The sequence below is a fragment of the Polyodon spathula genome, chromosome 15 (genome assembly GCF_017654505.1).
Source record: "Polyodon spathula isolate WHYD16114869_AA chromosome 15, ASM1765450v1, whole genome shotgun sequence".
NCBI classification, from domain to species: domain Eukaryota; kingdom Metazoa; phylum Chordata; class Actinopteri; order Acipenseriformes; family Polyodontidae; genus Polyodon; species Polyodon spathula.
The window spans coordinates 30,355,856-30,381,866 of NC_054548.1; the positions used below are offsets into that span (position 1 = coordinate 30,355,856).

Here is a 26,011-nt window from a genome sequence, read left to right on the forward strand (position 1 = left end):
TAGTAAACGAGAATTAAGTCAAAAACTGATTGCTTATAATATTTATTTTACAGAAAGAGAATGGATGTTATTAACTAGGTTAATACATCTTAAAAAGGCAAGACATTAAAAAACCTTTGTCAGTTCTAAAGAATGCCTTTTGTCAAGATCAAGTGTTGTGTGCACCTATGTAAATGCAGGATCTCAGCAACTGAACCCAATGTTGAGTGGATGCTGCACTGGGAAGACAAACATCTCCTTTAAAATGTTAAATGAATAGATGGGAATTGGAACAAGACTTTAGAGTTATGCAGTATGGATGAAAAATCCACAGAACACCACCATTCCAAGAGGGAAAAAGACTTGCACCCAAACAACTGCTTTCAAAGTAATAACATATTTAGTGTGGCTAGGGCTTTATTGCTTTTGCCACTGTTTCTCTATGTTAGACAGGTTTTAGAGCATATTTTCTGTGTTTGAGCTGATGTTCCTCTTGCTATAGGCCATTGGGATTGGAGGCTATTGATATTGACAAATAGGCTTCACCATTAATGTCCGTCCCTGTTGAATGTTGGCTTTGTACAGTGGATGTGGCTTATCTGTAGCTAATCAATGAAATGGACAATGTACCTTGACCCTGCCTCTAGAGGGGTTACAGGTAGTAATAGAAAGGAGGTAGCAATGTACCCCATTGAGTGTTTGGTTGTTCTTAGGTGACAAGTGCAATACATAGCCAGTGTGAACCTAAGGCTACCTGTCATTCTTATGCAAGACAATAGGCAGCCTCAAGTATTCCAGCCTGTCTGGGGAGCTCAGTAATGGATGTAGTAGGAGTGTAAGGCATGAGCTATGGTCCACCGTGGACTGTCAGCAACACCGAATCAGAGTGTCTGACCTAAGTGCTGTCCTATACATTCTGTGCTGTCCAATCTTGGTTCTGGTCTCAAGCACTGGTGGGAATGCCCTGTTGTATATTAAATGTGTTACCGTTGTTCCATGCATTCAGTTAATCAATTCTTCAACATCTGCTGTCTTCAAATCAATCACACCTGTTTATAAAGCATCAATATGCTCCTTCCAGTTTAGACAATAAAAATAAATAAATAATGTAAACAATTAACTGTAGGATGGTACATGTTACAAACAAATTAGAACTTTTTGCTTAATAACTGACAATATTATTAGCTAGAATAATTATGTTTTTATTGTTACAAAATGTACAATATATAATGTACTGTATAACAATATTCACCAGCTTTGCATCTATGTGTTGTATTCTGTGTTTATTCTCCCAGAATCAGTTCCTCTACCATTCATAATAATGGCCTTTGAAGCCTTTCCAAATCACAAATGAATTGCACAGGGCATCACTCTCCTCACCTCTGTTGTTATACAAAAAGATAACTAAAATTTAAACCTTTTACATAAGTGAAGTGGGACATTTAATATTTTCCAAAACACATTTGCAATGAATTCCGCATCTTTTATTGGTTGGCATCAAAGTAGTGTAAATGTCCTCATAACTAACCCTGTCCAGTTATTATTATGTTTAGTATTTATTTATTTATATTTTATTCATTTGACAGACATTTTATCTTTCGATGACTTACAGGGCAGTACAGGATTACAATGCAAGATTAATATTTAAGTGCAAATAATACTACTAAAACACAAAGTGAAATAGGATGCAACAAGTAAGGATTACAACAACGTATATCTCCAATGACTATTAGTAGTACAATAGTGAAAGGATAGTGCATTAGCTGAGGATTCAGTAAAATGGTGCTGAGGTCAGGCAAGTCCAGTGCATAGTAGGAGGGGCAGATCAAGAGACCTACAAGTGCAGTCTAAACAGGGGGGTCTTGAGGAGGTGGCAGAAGGCTCCGACCAGGAGTTGGGTGGAATAAATAGTGAGAAAAGGACAGATTCAGTAGCTGTTGCAAAGAAAGAAGAGGTAAGTGTGTCAGGGAAGAGATGTGAAAGAAGGAGAGAGAGGGATCAAGTATAACACCTAGGTTTGTAGCATAAGGAGATGGAGAGAGATCATGAAGGGATAGAGAGGAAGTGGGCAGAGGAGGGAGAAGAAGCACAAGGAAAGTAGAGGAAGTCATATTTAGAGAGGTTGAGTTTGAGGGGACGCAGTTTCCAACCCATCGACGCTTCGGAAGACTCTACGCCCTTTCCTCTCCTGAGCCTTAATAAAACAAACAAACATATATATATCTATATATATATATATATATATATATATATATATATATATATATATATATATATATATATATCGTCAATCGTCAATCGATCTGTTAATCGTCGCCAGCTATTAGTCTGGTCGACGCAGACCACAGCGGAGTACCCAAGCCTTTCGGTCTCGTGCCAGGCACATCCAATTCCGTCCCATTTCTTGTCGGAGCTGGTCTCTCCACCGAGTGGCTGGACGACCGAGCGGTCTTTTGATATCGAGTGGCAGCCATTCAGTCACGGCCAGTGTCCATCGGCCGTCGGTCCTCCTTGCCAGGTGGCCGGCCCAGCGCTTCTTCGACTTGTCGGCCAACTCGACCGCATCCTTGACCTTGGTCATCTGCCGCATCTGCTCGTTGCTGATCCGGTCCGTCCGCTTGACGCCAACCATCCGGCGCTCGATCGCCCGTTCGGTGACGGCCACTTTCAGCCGGTCGGCCACAGTCAGCGACCATGTCGACCAGCATGGTGCTGTTGAACAATTCGGCGCGCCGGGTCATGTTGTTGCCCATGTTGTTGACCACCTCGGCGATGGAGGCGTAGCTGATCCAGGCGGCCTTCCGTCTGCGCGCTAGCTCGTGGCTGTTCTTGTGCTCCATCGTCAGTTCTTGGCCCAGATAGATGTAGCTGTCGACCTGTTCGATTTGGTTCTGCCCGATGTGAATGGTGTTGTCGGCGACCTGTGCGTTTCACATCCACTTGGTCTTGGCCATGTTGATCTTGAGGCCGACTGTGGCACCGGCCTGGTTGAGTTCAGTCAGTCGCTGCTGCACGTCGGCCACCGAGCTGCCGATCAGCACGATATCGTCGGCAAAGCGTAGGTGGTTGAGCCATCGGCCGTTGATCTTGATGCCGGTGTTGTCCCAGTTGAGCTGGCGGAATACGTGCTCCAGGCAGGCGGTGAAAAGCTTGGGCGATATCGGGTCACCCTGCTTGACCCCACGGCCGACTGTGATGCGCAGTGGTCGGTCGAATAGGTTGATGTCAGTGGTGCAGCCACTGTTCAATTCCTGCAAGAGGGCTAGATACTCGTTACCGATGCCCTGTTGTTGAAGGGTGAGTAGCACGGCGTTCATCTCGGCTGTGTCAAAGGCCTTTTCGTAGTCGACGAAGGCGAACACCAAGGGGGTCTTGTACTCACGGCTCTTTTCCAGCAGTTGGTTCAGCACATGGATGTGGTCCATGGTGCTGTAGCCGGCCCTGAAGCCGGCTTGTTCGGGTGGCTGTTGTTCGTCTAACTGCTTGGCCAGTCGGTTGAGCAGCACCTTGGTGAACAGGAGCCAGATGGGCTGGTAGTTGTTGAGCTGCTCGCGGTCGCCCTTCTTATACAGCAGCACTGTCCTGGCCGTCTTCCACTGGTCCGGGATCTTTCTTTGCGCAAAGTAGCGACTGAAAGTAAACCTTTCTGAAGAAGGTCTTTGGTGTTGTCCGATATTCGGTTGGCTCGGTTGTTGGTGCTCGGCTTTGCAGCTGCATCGCGTGCTGACCGGAGCTTGTTTGCGAATTGGTCGTAGTCGTTGGTGATGTTGTCGTCGGTCTGCGACCAGTTGGTTTTGTTGACGATGTGCCTGAAGACGGTTGGGTCGGTGGTGGACTGCCGCTGTCACTGTGTCTTGTTGCTGGCTGCCAATGCGCGCTTCTCCACCCTGGCGTCGATGGCCAGTTTGGCCCTGAGCAGTCGGTGGTCGCTGCCAGTGCAGAACGCCTTCCCAATGACCAAGATGTCCTGGAGGATGTGGCGGTGGCTGCAGAGGATGTAGTCGATCTCGTTCTTGGTCGCCCCATTGGGCGACAGCCACGTCTAGCGGCGGCCGAGGCGCTTCTGGAAGAAGCTGTTGCCGATGTAGAGCCGGTTGGACTCGGCCATTGCTGCCAGCCGCTCACCCCGTTCGTTCCGGTCGTCGCTGCCGGACGGGCCAATGAACTGCTCATTGTCCAGCCCCCAGCCCACCTTGGCATTGAAGTCGCCCATCAGGATGTGGTATGTGGCTCGATGGGCGATGGCCGCTTCGACAGCCTCGTAGAACAGCTCAATGTCGTCGTCGTCTGCAGCTGCCGTTGGCGCGTAGGCCTGCATGATGCGGTGGTCTTGTTGGGCAGCAGCAGTGTGAGCACACCGACTCGGGAGTTGGTCAGGTCGACCTCGTCTATGAAAGGCGCCCATCGCTTGGAGACGATAAAACAGACGCCGCCGACAGTCCTGTTCCCCTCGCCGGCGCCTAGAGCGACTGTCAACCCGTCTTCCCAGCGCACGTGCATCGGTTCTCGACGCCTCGTCTCGCACAAGCCAAGGATGTCGCACCTGATGTTGGCCTTTTCAGCGATGATGGTTGCCAGGTCAGTTTCCCTCGACATGGTCCTGGCGTTGAAGGTGGCGATGTCGAGGTTGGTGATCCGTTTCCGTGGTAGGTTTCCTGAAGACGGCCTACTACCTGAGATTCTTAGCAGCCCCTCGTCCTTGGCCTGATCGCTCCGCCGCTGTAGAACGGGCGCAGGGACGTGCAGGGTACTGGGGCCCGTTTGTTTCGCTGTCGTAGCTAAGGCTTGACCGGCCCTTGGCTTGCTGGGCCTCTAGGACCTGTACCTCCCTATTTAGCTGGGTGTCTAGCGCTTTCTCAACCTGGTTGGACCTGCTGGAGATTGTTCCCTGCTGTACATTGCCGGCAGACACCCAGGGCCACCCCTCCGCCACATTGAGGCATAGGGTAGGATTTGGACGGGAGGGAAGTATATATATATATATATATATATATATATATATATATATATATATAATATATATATATATACACTACCTGTCAAAAGTTTTCGAACACCTCAATTTTTCAAGGATTTATTGAAATTTGCGCAGTTTAATGTCTCAATGTACTCTGAAATTAAAGCTTAGAACAAATAAACAATTGGAGATAAAAAAAGAAATCATGGAATCGTTTTGTTTAACAAAATTTAATCCAAATTTTTGACTCATCAAAGTAGCCACCTTTTGCAACTATAACAGCCGAACACACGCGTAGCATTCTTCCTACAATGGAAATCAAATATTGTTCGGAAAGTTCTTCCCAACACTGTTGCAGAAGTTCCCACAAATGTGTTGCACTTGTAGGTTGCTTTGCTTTCACCCTTTTGTCCAGTTCATCCCAAACCAGCTCGATGGGGTTTAGTCTGGAGACTGTGCTGGCCATTCCATGATTTGAACCCTACCATCTTATTCTTTTCTTCTAAGGTAGTTCTGACATAGCCTGGAGGTATGATTTGGGTCATTATCTTGCTGTAGGATGAACCCCTGTCCAACTAGACGTATACCAGAGGGTATTGCATGGCATTGCAAAATGCTGTGGTAGCTGTTTTGGTTCAGGGTGCCACTCACTCTGTGCAAGTCGCCGACTCTGGATCTAGCAAAAGAGCCCCAGACCATCATGCTTCCTCCTCCATGTTTGACAGTTGGTGTCACACACAGAGGAACCACCCTTTTGCCTACTCGACGGCGTACAAAAACCCTGCGTGATGAACCTAAGATTTCAAATTTTGATTCATCGGTCCATAAGACATTCTTCCAGTCTTCAGTAGTCCACTGGCAGTGCTTCATGGTCCAGGCAAGCCTCGTTTTATTATTATGCCAACTTAGCAATGGCTTTCTTACTGCCACTTGACCTGTCATACCTGCAGCTCGAAGTCTTCTCTTCACAGTTGAAACTGAGACTTGCTTACTTCGATCAGTGTTAAGCGGTGCTTGAAGCTGTTGTCCTGTGAGTCGCCTATCACACAAGCTGTTGACTCTCAGAAACTTGTCTTCTGATTCTGTTGTGGCTTTGGGTCTGCCAAACCTCTTCCTGTCAGAGTTTCCTCCAGTTTCCATGTGTCTTTTGATGGTCTAGGAAACTGTACTCACTGACTCCTTGGCTTTCTTTACAATTTCTCTAAAGGAAAGACCTACACTTTTAAGGGTTATAATGGTCTGTCTGTCTTCCTTTGTTAATTGCCTTTTTCTCGCCATTATGATAGCAATATACTACTTCCTGGAGTACAATTCTGTCCAAATAATGCTTATGAGGGTGTAGTAACACAGTCTGTTCCAACACTGCTTTCATACAGACAGAGGGTTTGTAAGTAATCAACAAAATTTGGGAAACCTGTAGGAATTGTTAGCATCAACTTTCAAGGCTTAATTTACTTCCATTGTTGCAGAACAGCTGTAAGTTGTTAACCCATTAATTGTTCCCTGAAAAAGGCCTTTCTGTATAACTCTGAAATGTACATTATTTTTCAGTTTTTGGTAGCCTAAACTTTTTTTTAACCAGTGGCAGTTTACCGCTTACCATTTTACCATTTCAAATTATTCACTGGACTTGAACTGCTTAAATTTCAATAAAAACTGTAAAATGGGGGTGTTCTAAAACTTTTGCCTGGTAGTGTATATGTATATGTATATATATATATATATATATATATATATATATATATATATATATATATATATATATATATAAAGGAAGGTGACCACTCAGGACATTACTAAGGGTTAAGCTAGGTGAATCGGATTTATGTTTATTCCATGGTATGTCCATAAATTTAAGAAACATCAATCATTTGGTGAGATAAATTCAGCAAATTTCTAGAGTAAAACGGGTGAAACTGAAAGACAGTTAAAATAGCTGAAATAAAGCCTAAAAAAGCGGTCATATTTTCTGATTCTTTAAGTGTACTTATTGCATTAAAAGGGGAGTTTTTTAATAGAAGAGATATCATGTTTGAAATAATGCAACAATATAAGGAATGGACTATAATGGGAATTGAAGTGATTTAAGTTTGAATTCCTGGTCACTGGCATTCTGAGCAATGAGATGGCAGATCTTGCAACAAAAAAATGGGTTAAAAAGAGAAGAGATTGATTTGGTGATTCCACTGGGGTTGCAGGAAATGGGAGTCTATGTGAAAAAAAATGATAGTAAAAGAATGGCAGTAGGGATGGGATGAAAGCATAAAAGGAAGACTTTATCATAATATCCAGAAAGAGGTGAATAATAGTTGGGTGAATAAAGGATTGGGAAGGAAAGAGGAAAGAGCATTGGATATGTTAAGGATTGGGCATAGTTCTTTAAATTAACACCTATTAAGACTGGGGAGGCATGAAGATGGAAAGTGTGAAAAATTTAAAGTTGCAGAAACAGAACATTGTTTATTAAAATGTGAGAAATATGAGAAGAGAAGGAGAATGGAAAGGAGGCTGAGGGAAATGGAGGTGTATGAGGTCGACATAAAGAACTTGTTGGGAAAAGGGAAAGAGGAAGGGAGACTGAAAAGAGATAATATACTGATGAAATATGTAAAGGAAACAGAAAAAGAAGGGAAGTTATAAGTAATAAATAAAGATGACAGAAACATTAAGTAAAATAAAGACAGACAAAGGACTACAGATAGAGGGCGCTAATCATCTAAAATAATAGATGGAATGCGCCCTATAGATTAACCAGAAGAAACCGAGACAATTGGACGTTACTACGAGTTTACAATCTTGTTGCAGTCTCCGCTATTGAGAGTATTGCCGTTCTGAGTCTAGATGGAAACCTATCCCAGCATGCCTGACAGTGAACGCAGGAAAGGATGGTGAAGCTAAGATGGCAGCACTGAGGGTGCAGCCTGTCCGGGTTCAAGAAAAATACAAGGAACAAATCAAAACAAAGGACACGCCACGAAATAAAAAAAAAAAAAAAAAAAAAAAAGCAACGTCGGACAAGGAAAGGAGACAGCATGGCTTGAAATGGTGGAGTCCCGGAAATAATTATTACATTACCTTGCTGAAAAGACAGGATATTTCGTATTTGCAGAAGGGAGCGTATATATATATATATATATATATATATATATATATATATATATATATATATATATATATATATTTGCCGTTTCATTTGAAGATTTGTGGATAAAATGATTTTTGTGGCAACATTTAAACGATATCTTCTGTAGTTGTACTGTGAGCTTACTGACAGGCTTAACGATCTGTTTTTTATATATTATTTTGTTATAATATACAAATTGATCTACAGTACACGGGTGATGTGTGCTGCTGCTTTTGCAGCAGGGACTGGTGGGCTTCTGTCAACCTGTGCGCCCTCTGTGGGGTTGGGTGACAGGGTCAGTTCTGGAGTAGGTTCGGATTTTTCTAGCATTGGACCAGGTATGGGTGCGTGTCCCGGTATCGGGTCCCAGTCAGATTGCCGGGGTCGGTACCAGCTGCTTTTGTCAGGGAGAGCACTGGCTGATAGATACCGAAGAATATACACCGCAGCGATCAGCGACAAAGAGCAAGGGATCAATCAGGGAAGGTGAGTGTGAAACATAACAAATAGACAGTACATAAATTACTGAATATAAAGCCAACGCTTTAAAATTTACACCTGATACTACTGTATGAAATATATATATATATATATATATATATATATATATATATATATATATTATATATATATATATATATATATATGCATAAGCTTTGTAAGCATAGCACATGCATATTATAATATGTCATAGGTGTTTGTATACTTTTTGATAATTCTGTACACCCTTTGATGTATTTTGTCCTCTGTGTGTATGCAGATTGATAAGTGTGTAGTGTCACACCAAGAACGTTGCAGAGGTATAGCCTTGGGTAGATCGTAAATGAGAAAATATGATGTAAAATTAACGTTTGTGTATTTCATCACCTTGCTACAATTTAGATCACCACAAATATTGTACTATATATGTTCATTAATATTTCATGAGTAAAAAAAGAATAAAAGCAGTGCGGGCCTAGCATCATGGGGCTGGAGTTACCAGTCCTACTCTGACAACGCACTCGGAAGAATGGCTCTTGACAGTGTGGGTACATCGTGCTGGGTGAAAACGTTTTGTGTCTTTCTGCTAGTACAGATGTGTAAAGAAAGACATTTAAATTCGGGATTATCATCAACATGTCATTTTTACTTGCAGATTATATTTGTTTATTGCCTATATTTGTATGACACCAAGTAGTCGAGACAACACAATGTAATAGCGGTGCTACATGTTATTGCTTCCAGTGTGTTATTTAAGGCCTTTTGTAAATTGGTCTGGCGAAACCTGCTATGCGGTAATAAAACTCTGTATTTCGCAATTGCTTCTAGTACGCTGCTAGCATCCAAAACGTTTGCTAATAACTTACAACTGCATGTTAATAAAAATAAAGAGTAAATAAAGCCCTCAATTTTTTTTAAAACAAATGACACCCAGGAAAAACAACCATGCACGTATTTACTGTAAATAATTTTAGTACATGAAGGGCGGTGTTGCATCAAAATAAAAAGCTGCCGGGGAATCCACTATTCTATAAACATTTTGACGTTATTTGCGTCACGTTTGTTTTCAAACGTGTTAACATTTATTGCATTGATAATTTTGTCGAATTCACATAGGTGACATGGAAACCATTTTTTTTTTTTTTTTTTTTTTTGGAAAACGATTATTTTCTACCCTGTTCTTCATTATGTATCCTACAAGGGTAAACGAATTACAGATTGTAATGCAGGGGTTTCACTTGGGTGGAGCTTTGTTTTTCTTCCTTCTTATAGGGATGTGCGCTTAAATAGATCAACTGGATGATGTACTGAGCAAGACAAGTGTATCTATCAGTGGTCGCATAGATTGATTAAATTAATCCATTGGTTACTACGTATTTATTGATAACGTTGGTATATATAGCATTCGATTCTCTTCTGTACACAGGTGTATTTTTTGTAAACATTTGTACATATTGACAATATAAAAATATAATCTGGTCTGCCTTATAAGCATGTAAAAGAAAGAAACCAGTTAGCTGTAATGTGATGACATCATGGGCTTTTGTAGCATACACAAGTCAGTAGTAGTGGTGAGGTGATGTTTTGAAATGTCTGCATTCACTTCTATCAGTCAATGGAACATTGGAGCTTGTTAGATAGGAATTGAAATATGCCAACACTTTGGGGTATGTAGTGGTCAAATATGACCTGACTGTTGATTCTTGGGTATTCCTCTGTAATGGTGTATTATTGCATTATATTTTTGTTACATTACTTTTAAGATTTGCACATATTGTTTAATACTATTCAAATAGTTTGTCAATGCCAGTCAATAACTGATGAACAGCTTTTGATTACAATTGTCCCAGTGTTAAAAATATAACTGAAAACAAACATTTTACCATCAACCATGCATATACTGTAATAGAGAAAACAACCTCACTGTTGCTCTCGTTTTAAATAAAGCTTAAATACACTTCCTTTTAAAACAGTTCCTTAAATAATAACAAATGACGAGGCATTTTTTAACTGTACATTAAAAATGATAGCCTCTAAGTAACATGAAATAGTTGATCATGACATGTTTGCACATTTAAATCATAGATTGTAATACTTTCAGTCGCTTGCACTAAACTATAGTATGTGATCATTATTGAATTGGAGCTGCTGTAGGTATATTTAAAAAATGAATGTGACAGGCAGTCAGACGATACCTCCAAATACAGCCAGATTCTGAAACATATTCTGACTTCTAGAAATTCCTTTTTGAGTTTTGTCATTATTGTAGAAGCAGTTCTCAAATTACAGTAACTAAAGGTGTGCAGTAAGATTACTTACCTCTACCTACTGTACCTGTTTGGGCTTGAAGGAGGACGTTTACCTTTTCAAGCACAAACTTGGCTGTCTGGTAATGTTATCGGTCCAGCTGTATTGTTATTCAGCACAGTTTTTAATTATACTTCTATTTCTTTCAATCAAGTTCACCATATTTGATGTAGATCAAATGTATTAGAATGAAACCTTGTTCTGCGTCTTCGTGTATAGGAGAAAACAGACTGACTGATTTTATTTAATTTTTGTATTTTTTTGTTTTAATTTTTACAGCAGAATTCCACCCCACCCCCCACCCCACAGGAATCATATAAGGTTTATTAAACGCCTTTTATGTGTGGCAAAGCCACTTCATTCATGTTATTCAGGTTTAGAAGTTAGCCAGCTTTAAATGGCATTAATGGTCAATGTCTCAGTTGTGACCGCACCATATTACAGCATGGATGCATTTGAGTGGACGTGTTTCAGTTTTCAGGTTTTGCAGTGTGTGTTTATGTGGTTAAAACTTATGGAGGAGAAGTATTTTAATTCATACATTCCACCCCTTTTCATTTTGTTAGAGCAGTAGCATTTTTTGTCTCAATGCAGGAAATGAATGAAATTAGGATTTGACTCATCCTTTTGGTGTTTTGTGTTGAAAAGCAATGAGACACACACACACACACACACACACACACACACACACACACACACACACCAGTGGCTTGCAAAAGTATTCAGACCCCTGGCCAGTTCTCTCATATTACTGAATTACAAATGGTACATTGAAATTTTGTTCTGTTCGATATTTTATTTTAAATCACTTTAACTCAAAATCAATTATTGTAAGGTGACATTGGTTTTATGTTGGGAAATATTTTTAAGAAAAATAAAAAACGGAATAATCTTGCTTGCATAAGTATTTAACCCCAACACATTAATATTTGGTAGAGCCACCTTTTGCTGCAATAACAGCTTTAAGTCTTTTGAGGTAAGCATGTACCAGCTTTGCACAAAGTGTCGGAGTGATTTTGGCTCATTCTTCTTGGCAGATTTGCTCCAGGTTGTTCAGGTTGGTTGGACGACGCTTGTGGACCGCAATTTTCAAATAATGCCACAGATTCTCAATGGGATTGAGATCAGGACTTTGACTGGGCCACTGTAGAACATTCACCTTTTTGTTCTTGAGCCATTCCAGTGTTGCTTTGGCCTTGTGCTTGGGATCATTGTCCTGCTGAAAAGTGAATTTCCTTCCAAGCTTCAGTTTTTTAGCTGACTGAAGCAGATTCTTTTGCAGTATTTTCCTGTATTTTGCTCCATCCATTCTTCCTTCAATTGTAACAAGATGCCCAGTCCCTGCTGATGAGAAGCATCCCCACAGCATGATGCTGCCACCACCATACTTCCCCGTAGGGATGGTGTGTCTTGAGGCATGGGCAGTGTTAGGTTTGCCCCACACATAGCGCTTTGAGTTTTGGCCAAAAAGCTCTGTCTTGGTCTCATCTGACCACAAAACCTTTTCCCACATTGCAGCTGGGTCACTCTCATGCTTTCTGGCAAATTCCAGATGTGCTTTCAGATGGTACTTTTTGAGTAACGGCTTCTTTCTTGCCACCCTCCCATACATGCCAGTTCTATGCAGAGCTCTTGATATGGTTGACTGGTGCACCATTACTCCACTTCCAGCCACTGAACTCTGTAGCGCCTTCAAAGTGATTGTTGGCCTCTCTGTGGCTTCTCTCACAAGTCTCCTTCTTGTTTGAGCGCTGAGTTTTGAGGGACGGCCTTTTCTTGGCAGTGCCTGGGTGGTGTGATACAGCTTCCACTTCCTGATTGTTGATCCAACTGTGCTCACTGGGATATCCAAAAACTTCATTTTCCTTCAGATTCACAGCCTTACCAATGATCCTTCAACAGTGGGGTTTTTATCCAGAAAATGTGACAGCAACTTTAATGGTTCACAGGTGGAGGTCAATGGTAAGGTAATTGTGTCCTCGTTAGGGCAATTTCTTTCATCGGTGCAAACTGGGAGCTTCCACAGCACAGGGGTTGACTACTTATGCAAGCAAGATATTTCAGATTTTTCTTTTTTCTTAAAAATATTTCCGAACAAAAAAACAATATCATCTTACAATAATTGATTCTGAGTTTCAGTGTTTAAAAATAAAAAATCAAACAGAACGAAATTTCAGTGTAGTATTTGGAATTCAGTAATATGAGCGAATTGGTTAGGTGTGTGTGTGTGTGTGTGTGTGTGTGTGTGGTAGATGTGAAAACCCTTTGCCTTCAAAACAGCATCAGTTCTTCTAGGTACAGTTGCACAAAGTCAGGGATATTGGAGGCATATAGTCAGGTGTATGATTAAACAATTATACCAAACAGGTGCTAATGATCATCAATTCAATATGTAGGTTGAAACACTATTAACATTAACTGAAACAGCTTTGTAGGAGGAATAAAACTGGGTGAGGAACATCCAAACTCAGCTAACAAGGTGAGGTTGCTGAAGACAGTTTACTGTCAGAAGTCATACACCATGGCAAGACTGAGCACAGCAACAAGACACAAGGTAGTTATACTGTATCAGCAAGGTCTCTCCCAGGCAGAAATTTCAAGGCAGACAGGGGTTTCCAGATGTGCTGTCCAAGTTCTTTTGAAGAAGCACAAAGAAACGGGCAATATTGAGGACCGTAGATGCAGTGGTCGACCAAGGAAACTTATTGCAGCAGATGAAAGACACATCATGCTTACTTTCCTTCGCAATCGTGAGATGTCCAGCAATGCCATCAGCTCAGAATTGGCAGAAACCAGTGGGATCCCGGTACACCCATCTACTGTCCGGCAACAGTACAGGCCAAGCGACTCAACTATGCACGAAAACACAGGAACTGGGGTGCAATAAAATGGCAGCAGGTGCTCTGGACTGATGAGTCAAAATTTTAAATATTTGGCTGTAGCAGAAGGCAGTTTGTTCGCCGAAGGGCTAGAGAGCTGTACACGTATGAGTGTCTGCAGGCAACAGTGAAGCATGGTGGAGGTTTCTTGCAAGTGTGGGGCTGCATTTCCTCAAATGGAGTTGGGGATTGGTGAGCAGTACAGGCAGATACTTATCCGTCATGCAATACCATCAGGGAGGCATCTGATTGGCCCCAAATTAATTCTGCAGCATGACAACGACCCCAAAGTTACAGCTAAAGTCATTAAGAGCTATCTTCACCGTAAAGAAGAATAAGGAGTCCTGGAAGTGATGGTATGGCCTCCACAGAGCCCTGATCTCAACATCATCGAGTCTGTCTGGGATTGCATGAAGAGAGAAAAGCAACTGAGGCTGCCTAAATCCACAGAAGAACTGTGGTTAGTTCTCCAAAATGTTTGGGCCAACCTACCTGCCAAGTTCCTTCATAAACTGTGTGCAAGTATACTTAGAAGAACTGATGCTGTTTTGAAGGTAAAGGGTGGTCACACCAAATATTGTTTTGATGTAGATTTTTCTTTTGTTCATTAACTTTGCATTTAGTTAATTGATAAATATAACCTATTAACATGTCTATTTTTGAAAGCATTTTTTCACACCTGTCTAAAACATTTGCACAGTACTATATATATATATATATATATATATATATATATATATATATATATATATATATATATATATATATATATATATATATCACACCAACCGGTTGCAGTGTGTTTTGTGAGGTGTTACTTTGCAGCTGGAGTCCTCTGGAATACTGGCAACTGTTGTCTTCACTTGCATTTTAGTTGTCAAGTTTGTTGCCACATTTTAAGTGCATAACTTGAAGTGTGTGAAAGAGACTCACTTTTCTGAGTAAATAAATACTTTTGTATGTGCTTGTACATCATTTGATGGTGGATGCAGTCATTCTGAGTGGTTCTTATTGCAATTGTTCAAATCGTTTTTTTTAGATTCAATTTTTAGATATTAGTACTAAAGCGCTTTAGCTGAGAAGCTGCTCTTCAGTTGTACGGTAGTCGTCAGACATACATTAGGCTAGAAAATACATTTTAAACCAATCCTTGTTATGGCACATTGTAACAGCGTCAATTTCTGTGTTGCCAGATAGTAATCAATGTCCTATCAAATTATTTTACTTAACCGCATTACTAGGACCAAAAAACCCAATCAGTGTATTCAAGTCCTGTGTAGTTAACCAGAGTAAACAGGGACTAGTAATTAATTGAATACCCAAACAAATCGCTTATGAAGTAAATATGTTTAGATTGCTCCACCTTTGAATCCATTCACCAATAGTGAAACCAAATTACAGAATAAAGAAACAAAGAATGCTAACTAACAAAATTACAGAAATAAGGAAAATATTAATTAACCAAATTAAAATTAAACAAACAATAAATTGTATGGCAGTAACAAACAATACGAGACAATGAAAAGCTTTTCATCCCTTATTGGAGGCCTGCTTTAAACATGATCCTTCCAATAGACAGACTAACTTTACCATTATGTTGCCAAAGAACTTTAGTAGTAAACACCAGTGGTCGCTGCAATATACCCTCACGAACAAATTTCCACTGACTGCAAGCCGGGGTTCAGTAGTCTCAGCAAACACTCATGTGCAATGCGATATGCACAACCATCAATTAGGCAGAGGACCCATAAGGTCAACAACGACCATTTCTCATGGTCGAGTGACTGTAACAGACTGTAGTTTACCCACAGGGTGAGTATTTTAAGGGACTTGCAAAGGTTGTTATCACCGCTTTGTTCCTGTTCCTTTTCTGTTATTGCTGAGCCTTTGAGTACTCTTAAGAAGAAAGGTATAAAGTGGAGGTGGTCTCCTGAATGCCAGTCAGCATTTGAACAACTGAAAGAACATTTAATGTCACCATTAGTGCTTGGTCACCCAGATAATGAGTTGACTTTAGTGGCCTATACTGACGCTAGTGGTTTTGGATTGGGAGCTATACTGGTACAGCGCCTATCTCTTTCTCAAGAAGAGGTTTAGGCGTATGCTAGTCGAGCACGGACTTTTCTGGAGAGGAACTGTACCACCACTGAGCAGGAATGCTTGGCAGTTGTGTGGTCTTTAGAGAAATGGAGGCAATATCTGGAAGCAAACCATTTAAAGTGGTTATGGATCACTCTGCTATTTTGTGGGTATTCAGTACTATAAAGCCTAACTCTAGACTCATTCGATGGTCCCTACAGCTTCAAGAATTTGAGTTCACTGTGGCGTTTCGGAGGGGTAAGCTGGATGAAGCCCCAGATGCCTTGTCATGTGCTCTGTTGGTGAGAACTGAGAAAGTTTTATTAGGAGTACATGTGGAAGTACAGAGAATCTATCAGACTCTTCTGGAAAAGAGTGAAGAAGACTATGCTGAGTTGAACTTTTTCCATTAAGACAGACAAAAGCTGTAACCATTGCCAATTGTCTGAGAAAAGACTATTTACACGGTGGGGTACGCCTGCTTATCTTTTATCTGATCGGGGTCTGCAGTTTGTCTCGGAAGTGTTTTTCTGAGCGTATTAATAGGATGCTGAAATCTATGAAGGCATCCTATGTGCAGGAACGACACACTAAATGGGATTGTTGCTTGGCAGAATTCACATATGCTATCAATTCATCTAAGCAGGAAACTACTGGTTATTCCCCTGTAGAGCTCAACTTAGGCAGATCACTGATGGGACCTATTGATCAAGCCTTGTCTGGAGCAGGTAAATCACCTGACATGCCTGCTTATGACACCTTGCAACTGGTTCATGACTTGAAGAAGCATGTGCAAAGCAAAGCTAAAGCATGACAGAAGAGGATTTACGATAAGCACCAGAGAATGGTTAGTTACAAGTCCCAAGACAGTGCGGGTGCGTAATCATGTTCTCTCTGATCCTTCCAAGAAGTTTACTTCCAAATTAGCACCTCGCTGGAAAGGCCCTTATCATATTATTGAGAAACGGGATCCAGTGAGTTATCTAGTTTGCCTGGCAGAAACTGGACAAGATACCAGGACTATCCATGTTTGACGTTAACCCTTCTATCCTACAGCCGAAGAACATGATTTTCAGCTTTGTCAAAAGGTGCTTGCAATCCTTAAGGAGGATGATGTGGATGAAGAGTTTGCTGGTTTTACCAAAGAGGATTTAAACGCAATGACTTGAGCCTTTCAAAGGGGGGCGAATGTGGCAAACACGGTAAATCGACACTGTTCGTTTAAAAGAAGAAAATTAATTGCTGTATGAAAGCTGAGCAGGGAGCTTGCTCAGGAGGCTCGCTAGAGGTCACTATGGGTGCTGTATGGAGGTTGGCGGTTTCTTTTCTGTCATGCAGACCATGAAGGAAGGCATTGTGTGATGTCATCAGGAAGATTGGAGCTGAGAGCTGTGAGGGCTGTGAGAGCGAGGGTGGAGTGTCTGTGTTCAAACGAAAACGAAACTGTTCTATGTCGTCAGCGGCTACATGAGGACAACGTTAACTGAACCACTCGCTGAGTATTAGCAACAAACTACGTGCCGGAAGCCGAATGAACAGACTGGTTAACTAACTTGCTAACAGGTCGTACGTTTTTTTGCATAAAACACCACACCTACTGTAATCCCAATGCTCAAACATAAAAACAAATTAATTAAACAAAGAACACATACCTGGTACCTTTTGAAAACTGGATCATTGTGTTAACTTCTCCCAATATTTTGAAGAAAAACGCTACACTTTAAAAAAATAAATAAATTAATTTTATATATGTGTGTGTGTGTGTGTGTGTGTGTGTATATATATATATATATATATATATACCACACACACACACACACACACACACACAGTGCCTTGCAAAAGTTTTCAGACCCCTGATCAATTCTCTCATATTACCGAATTACAAATGGTACATTGAAATTTCATTCTGTTTGATATTTTGTTTTTAAACACTGAAACGCAGAATCAATTATTGTAAGGTGACATTGGTTTTATGTTGGGAAATATTTTTAAGAAAAATTAAAAACTGAAATATCTTGCTTGCCTAAGTATTCAACCCCTGTGCTGTGGAAGCTCCCAGTTTGCACCGATGAAAGAAATTGCCCTAACGAGGACACAATTACCTTACCATTGACCTCCACCTGTGAACCATTAAAGTTGCTGTCACATTTTCTGGATAAAAACCCCACTGTTGAAGGATCATTGGTAAGGCTGTGAATCTGAAGGAAAATGAAGACCAAAGAGCATTCTACAGAAGTTAGAGGTAAAGTAATACAAATGCATAGATTAGGGAAAGGGTACAAAATAATATCCAAGTGTGTGGATATCCCAGTGAGCACAGTTGGATCAATAATCAGGAAGTGGAAGCTGCATCACACCACCCAGGCACTGCCAAGAAAAGGCCGTCCCTCAAAACTCAGCGCTCAAACAAGAAGGAGACTTGTGAGAGAAGCCACAGAGAGGCCAACAATCACTTTGAAGGCGCTACAGATTTCAGTGGCTGGGAGTGGAGTAATGGTGCACCAGTCAACCATATCAAGAGCTCTGCATAACACTGGCCTGTATGGGAGGGTGGCAAGAAAGAAGCAGTTACTCAAAAAGTGCCATCTGAAAGCACATCTGGAGTTTGGCAGAAAGCATGAGTGACCCAGCTGAGATATGGGAAAAGATTTTGTGGTCAGATGAGACCAAGATAGAGCTTTTTGGCCAAAACTCAAAGCGCTATGTGTGGCACAAACCTAACACTGCCCATGCCTCAAGACACACCATCCCTACAGTGAAGTATGGTGGTGGCAGCATCATGCTGTGGGTATGCTTCTCATCAGCAGGGACTGGACATCTTGTTACATTTGAAGGAAGACTAGGTGGAGCAAAATACAGGAAAATACTGCAAAAGAATCTGCTTCAGTCCGCTAAAAAACTGAAGCTTGGGAGGAAATTTACCTTACAGCAGGACAATGATCCCAAGCACAAGGCCAAAGCAACATTGGAGTGGCTAAAGAACAAAAAGGTAAATGTCCTACAGTTGCCCAGTCAAAGTCCTGATCTCAATCCCATTGACAATCTGTGGCACTATTTGAAAATTGCGGTCCACAAGCGTCGTCCAACCAACCTGAACAACCTGGAGCAAATCTGCCAAGAAGAATGAGCCAAAATCACTCCGACACTGTATGCAAAGCTGGTACACACCTACCCCAAAAGACTTAAAGCTGTTATTGCAGCGAAAGGTGGCGCTACCAAATATTAATGTGTTGGGGTTGAATACTTATGCAAGCAAGATTTTTCAGTTTTTTTATTTTTCTTAAAAATATTTCCCAACATAAAACCAATGTCACCTTACAATAATTGATTTTGAGTTTAAGTGTTTTAAAAATAAAATATCAAACAGAACGAAATTTCAATGTACCATTTGTAATTCAGTAATATGAGAGAATTGGTCAGGGGTCTGAATACTTTTCGTTTGCAAGGCACTGTGTATAGATATAGATATATATATATATATATATATATATATATATATATATATATATATATATATATATATATAAATCGAGAGAGAGAAAAAGAAAAAGGAAGACCACTGTGTACCAAAATGATCATTAAGAAAAACAAAAAAAGAAAAGTATTTTAGGTACTTAAAGGTAGATTAATTGATTACAAATTAATTATCAGGACGTTGTGGACTATAAGTCCTTCATCGGCTGAATAAAGTACTGTTTTTTGTATTCGGACAATGAAGGATTTATAATCCACAACATTGTGATAATTGATTTGTAATCAATTCTACCTTTTTAAGTACCTAAAATATACTTTTCTTTGTTTTTCTTATATCTATTTGTCTATCTATCTATATATTACACTGAACAAAAATAAAAACGCAACAGGTCCCATGTTTCATGAGCTGAAATAAAAGATCCCAGAACTTTTCCATACGCACAAAAAGCTTGTTTTCTCTTATTTTGTGCACAAATTTGTTTACATTCCTGTTAGTGAGCATTTCTCCTTTGCCAAGATAATCCATCCACCTGACAGATGTGGCATATCAAATAGCTGATTAAACAGCATGATCATTACACAGGTGCACCTTGTGCTGGGGACAATAAAAGGACACTCTAAAATGTGCAGTTTTGTCACACAACACAATGCCACAGATGTCTCAAGTTTTGAGGGAGCGTGCAATTGGCATGCTGACTGTAGGAATGTCCACCAGAGCTGTTGCCAGATAATTGAATGTTCATTTTTCTACCATAAGCCACCTCCAATGTCATTTTAGAGGATTTGGCATTACGTCCAACCGGCCTCACAGCCACAGACCACGTGAACAACGCCAGCCCAGGATCTCCACATCCGGCTTCTTCACCTGCGGGATCGTCTGAGACCAGACACTCGGACAGCTGATGAATCTGTGGGTTTGCACAACCGAAGAATTTCTGCACAAACTGTCAGAAACCATCTCAGAGAAGCTCATCTGCGTGCTCGTCGTCCTCACCATGGTCTTGATCTGACTGCAGTTCGGCACCGTAACCGACTTCAGTGGGCAAATGCTAACCTTCGATGGCCACTGGCATGCTGGAGAAGTGTGCTCTTCACAGGTGTTTAGACAGCCCATCCCTGGCCTCATCCACCATAATGGCATAAATTCCAGTCTTTGACATCTCAGAGACTATGGTGTCCGTAATCTCTTGAGCACGGCATTAGATCATGTCATTCTGAGATTCTGGAGAGAGATACGTCGCATTTGATGGAGTATTGTACCTTTGCAGGAAAGGGTCAAACTCCTTCAAAAGCTCCATACATTCAAGAAAGTTCCCTTTATTTGTGCTTTCACTAGATTCATCATTGGCACAGAAAGAGAGTCCTTGTCTTCCTAACATTGAGGTGACCGCAACAATTCTCCTCAGATACTCCCTTCTCTCTGCAATATCACTAACATGGGCAGATGTTAAAATCTGAGCAATGTTCCCATGATTGCTAGTTGCCTGGTAGCTTTGCCATGCCACAACACTGCCTCTGTGTGTTTGTGCCATCTCATGTTTACTGATGATAAACAAAGCTTTTTTTCCAATTTTTGCAGCCATTACTGAAAACAGAATCAAATTTAATGTTTTTGCCAAAAACTCTACATGGAAAGCAGAAAGCTGCGTTTTTGTGGACAGAGTGCTCTACCCAATTGTATTTCTCAAACCAGTAGTGCTGAAATGCCCTTTTCTGTGTACCAAAACTTTTGTGTGGGTAGCTATTCAGCTTCACTTGTCAGGGCCCAGTGTCTTTGTCACCTAAATCACTCATTTCTGGAAGAAGTTGCTCAGGGGCTTGATTACTTTCTTCCTCTGGATCTGTTTGTTGTCCCTCCCTCTCTGGATCTGTTTGTTGTCCCTCCCTCTCTGGATCTGTTTGTTGTCCCTCCCTCTCTGGATCTGTTCGTATTCATCTTGCTCCTGGATCTGTTTCTTGTCCCTCTTTCTCTGGGCATGCTTGCTCTCTCTCATTTATACAGCTCGCATGTTGATATCTGCCTTGCACAGAAGCCTCTCTTTCTGCATGACACTTTAAGATATCATGAACATCATTTATTTATGCCTAACAAAAGTAAGACATATGCTGTCATGTGCTATACAAATTTAACTGAAAGCTTAAACATCTACTTGCTTTTTTTTTTTTTTTAATCACTAACCTTCATCAGACATGCCCTGTCAGCCTCCTGCTTTTCTGTCTCATTCTTGTCTGCTGTGTTTTGACATGTATTGTTAATAAACTCATATTTACAATAACTCAAGGCTTAATAGGTGATTAATCAGTTTAAGTTTTAATTTGTTTGTTTGAACTGGTAAAATCTTCATTTCTGACCGGATTGGCCTTCGGCAGAGCTGCTGCACTGCCTCTCTTGAAGAATTTCTGTATATCCATCTAACGTTAGTTGTTAGCTAGCCTACAGTTGAGAAATCGAGGATAATACAATGACATTGTGATCAACACTATGTCACCTTTTCTACACATGACCTACTGATAATTGTTTTTCAGTGGCCTACTGAATGAAAGCAATTGAGTATGAAAAGATATGTGCATGATGTTACGTCATCTGTCTCATTTACAGCCTGGCACAGATAGCAAAACTACATTAAGTACAACGTTAATTAGATATCATTGCCACATAACGCATTTAAATGACACCGTTAATGTTACCGTTAGCTCGCTCGCAAGGTCTGTTACACTGTAACTTACAGGCAGCCTCACATGAAAACATATCGGTTAACAAAGCTTTGATTATGACCAAAGTCTATAGTAGTGAATACTCTCTCTCTTACCACAAATTCATATGGTAGCCTATCTGCATGAATCCGCCCTGTCAGAGCCTTTTCCTGTCCGTTTACTGTTAGCTAGCAGTCTCAAGCCACAGAAGTAGCTAACGTTAACCAAAATGTTAGCTACAAGTAGGCCTAACAGTCACTAGCGCGTTATCTTTATTATCTAATTGTCTAGCAGTTAAAGCTGGTAAAGTTGAGATGGTGGGGGAGGGGAGAACAAAGAGAAGAGACCAAACACTGAGGTAACAGAGGACTTTAAAACTGAATGGATAGTTTGTTTCAGGGTAAGCAGAATTAGCCTGCCCTTGTTTAGTTTAGGACCCAAGAAAGGGTTAGGTTTTGTTTTAAAAAATAAATACAACCCATGGAGGGTAACTGGACTACTGTTGTCAGTGTTTGTTATTTAAACACACCTGGTAGTGTGTGGAAGACTAAACTATACAGTCATAGAGTGCAACCAGAAGCAAGGATTCGTCACTATTTCTGCACTTTTTTTTTTTTTTTTTTTAAATCTGTCATTAACCAGTGCATCACCACAGTTGACACACTGCAGTACCAACAAAGGTAAATCCAATTCCCAAGTGTAGCTTTCTTCATATGTCTGTTATAGATGATGATGTACCTGCACAGCTGCTTTTTTTGTGCACCACAAAGTGATCTAGTTTATGTACTGATACAGAACAAGGGTGCAATGAAGGGGGAACAGAACTGTCACTGATTCTTATAATAGCTGTATTATTAGAATGCTCACTGCACCCCTCTAGAAAGTGTGACACACCCCACCGGTTCAGAACTTCTATCCTAAACCATTTCGGTATGCAACAATTATTTTCTGGGAAAATGTAATAGTGCCATTCGCTTTGACCTGTAATGTAACTTAGGTGCCATATTGGGGTCTTGAGACTTTTTGATTTTCCAGATGATAAAAACCCAACAATGAGAGGTTTTGGCTTCATACCCTGTACACAGTTATATTTTGTAATCTTGGGTATTGAATAAGAAAAAACGAATGCCTGTTAATATGTAAAGTGCCACAGTGTCAAAGAGTGATTGTGCATTACTTTAAAAAAAAAAAAATAGTAATAATAATAATTGAATACTGAATCCTTCGTACAACTCTTTGGGTAAAAGGTTATTGTATGTGGAATTTGTATTACGTTTTTAATGTTAAATGTGTTTTGTTTAATGTTTTAGGGGGAAAAAGGCTTTGAACAAGAAAAAACTGAAAAGGAAGCAGAAGGTCAAATCAAAAGTGAAAACAAGAACAAAGGTAAGAATTGCGTTAGCATCCCTGTCCATATTTCTACAAATTAGAAAAACATTACAGAAATACAAAAAAATAGACCAAAACATTGCAGTACGTTAGGTCTAAGATATCTACATGTGAACGTAATGCACTAGAGCTGTGACTGTCAGACATGATACGTCACTATGATATGTGTAATTTAGGTTTGGTGCTAGAAAGTACCATCATAGTGTTACCTGCACAAGATTAGTATGTTTCAGCACCTTGCCTTGACAATCCAAAACACACAGCCAAAGCTACACTGGAGTGGCTAAGGAACAAAAAGGTAAATGTCCTTGAGTGGCCCAGTCAGAGCCCTGACCTATATCCAATCGAAAATTTGTGGCATGACTTGAAGCTTGCTGTCCATTGACACTCCTCAAGGAACTTGAGTGTGAACAGTTTTGTAAAGAAGTGTGGTCAAATATTGCCAAATCTAGATGTGCAAAGTTGGTAGAGACCTGTCCCAACAGACTCACAGCTGTAATTAATGCCAAAGGTGCTTCCACCAAATATTAACTCAGGGGGGTGGAGACTTATCCAGTTATGATCTTTCAGTTTTGTATTTTTAATATATAATCTTTTTTTTCAATAAAAAAGTTTTTCCGCTTAACAGTGTGGAGTATGGTGTGTAGATAAGTGGGGAAAAAAAATCCTCATTTAAATTCATGAAACTCTGACACACTGAGACAACAAAATGTGAAAAAAGTTCAAGGTGGTGTAGCCTTTCTATAGGCACTAACATATATATATATATATATATATATATATATATATAGATAGATAGATAGATAGATAGATAGATAGATAGATATAGATAGATAGATAGATAGATAGATAGATAGATAGATAGATAGATAGATAGATAGATAGATAGAAAAAAGAAAAGTAAATTTTAGGTACTTAAAAAGGTAGAATAATTGATTACAAATCAATTATCAGGATATTGTGGATTGTAAGTCCTTCAAAATAGTACTTTTTTGTATTCAGCCGATGAAGGATTTATAGTCCAATGTCATGATAATTGATTTGTAATCAATTATTCTACCTTTTTTAAGTACCTAAAATATCCTTTTCTTTTTTCATTTTTCTTATTGATCATTTTGGTACACAGCGGTCTTCCTTTTTCTCTGACTTTTTCTCTGACTATATATATATATATATATATATATATATATATATAGATAGAGAGAGAGAGAGAGAGAGAGAGAGAGAGAGAGAGAGAGAGAGAGAGAGAGAGAGAGAGAGAGAGAGAGAGAGAGAGAGAGAGAGAGAGAGATTAAAAGACAATATAAACAAACTGGTTCGTAAACAAAGTAATTAATATAAAGTGTTTGGGATCAAAACTAAATATGGGTTAATGAATACACTGTTAATTGATAATGGTTTGTTAAATAAGGGAGATTAAAAGTAATTAAATCGTGTTTAAAATAAATAGTTCTTATTGTGCAGAGACCATGCATTGAGGGTGTTAGGACCCGGTAGTGGCTACAGGAGTGGGGACCAACTCCAGGTTTATTTAATAGACTAGTTAACAGATTAAATTAAGAACGTTTAAAAGGGTGTGAGTGTCTGTGTTTTGTGCGGGTGATAGTAGGAGTTTGGTTGGGAGAGTTGGAGAGTCGGATTATTGTGAGACTAGAAAAATGAACCATTGGAAAAGGTGTTTGGTTTACGGCTTTGGATTGTGAATTGGTTTTGACGACGAGAGAACAGGCTTAGCCTGCCTTGTTGTTATTAGTTAGAGAAAGAACTCTTTAGATAGGGCCCGGAGAACGGTTTAGGTTTTGTTTTGTTTATTTTTCCTTTCGTTATTGTAAACAATAAACACATGCTACGGCATTTCTTGGTATCCTGTGTTTAAAGCGTTTATTTGGAGAAGACAAACGTGTGACTGGAGGGCAATCCATCACATTGTGGTACCAGAAGTGGGGCGCTCTGGTAATGCCCGCAGAACGTCAATTCAGACTCTTTCCCTGTGAAATCTTGGGAATAAAACACCGAGATGGAGGCAGCAGTACAGGCACTGTTGCAGGTGAGTGCAGCCCAACAGGAAGCCACTAGTCTTGTACGAGAGCAGCTGACTCTAGTTGAAGAGTAACTAAATAATATAATGAAGGAACGAGCTGTACCAATGACTCAAGTTTTGCCAAAAATGACAGAACGGGATGATGTGGAGGCGTTTCACCTAACCTTTGGCCTCAAGAACAGTGGGCAGGGATGCTTGCACCGCTTTTAATCGACGATGCCCAAAAAGCCTACTTCGACTTGGAATCAGATACAACAGCTGACTATATGCAGTTGAAAAAGGAGATCTTGGCACGGGCGGGAGTAACCTCCATGGTAAGAGCTCAGCGGTCCCACGACTGGCTGCTCCAGAAGAATAGTGTACCACGATCACAAATGTTTGACCTTATCCATCTGGCATGGAGGTGGTTACAGCCTGAGGTCAACTCATCGGCTCGGGTGGTGGAGCTACTCGTTATGGACTGGTATCTGCGGCATTACCTTTCCATTTAAGGAAAACAGTTGGACAAACCAGTCCTACAAATGCAGATGACCTTATCTCTCTGGTTGAGAGACATACAGCTGCAGACAGGATGGCTCATGTTTCAGCTGAAGAACAACAGCACT

The 26,011-nt window shown here is 40.5% G+C and overlaps 1 protein-coding gene across 15 annotated transcripts in view; it reads left to right on the forward strand.

Annotated features, from left to right (window-relative positions):
• Positions 1-7,673: 7,673 nt before the first annotated feature.
• The window catches only part of LOC121327729 (E3 ubiquitin-protein ligase MYCBP2), a 145,995-nt gene continuing 127,657 nt past the window's right edge, over positions 7,674-26,011 (forward strand). For all 15 annotated transcript variants that reach the window (XM_041271894.1, XM_041271895.1, XM_041271899.1 and 12 more), the window contains exons 1-2: positions 7,674-8,546; positions 23,287-23,362. In XM_041271894.1, coding sequence (XP_041127828.1) covers positions 8,278-8,546; positions 23,287-23,362 — 345 coding nt within the window. In that variant the 5' untranslated portion in view covers positions 7,674-8,277. The remainder of the gene's footprint in view (positions 8,547-23,286; positions 23,363-26,011) is intronic.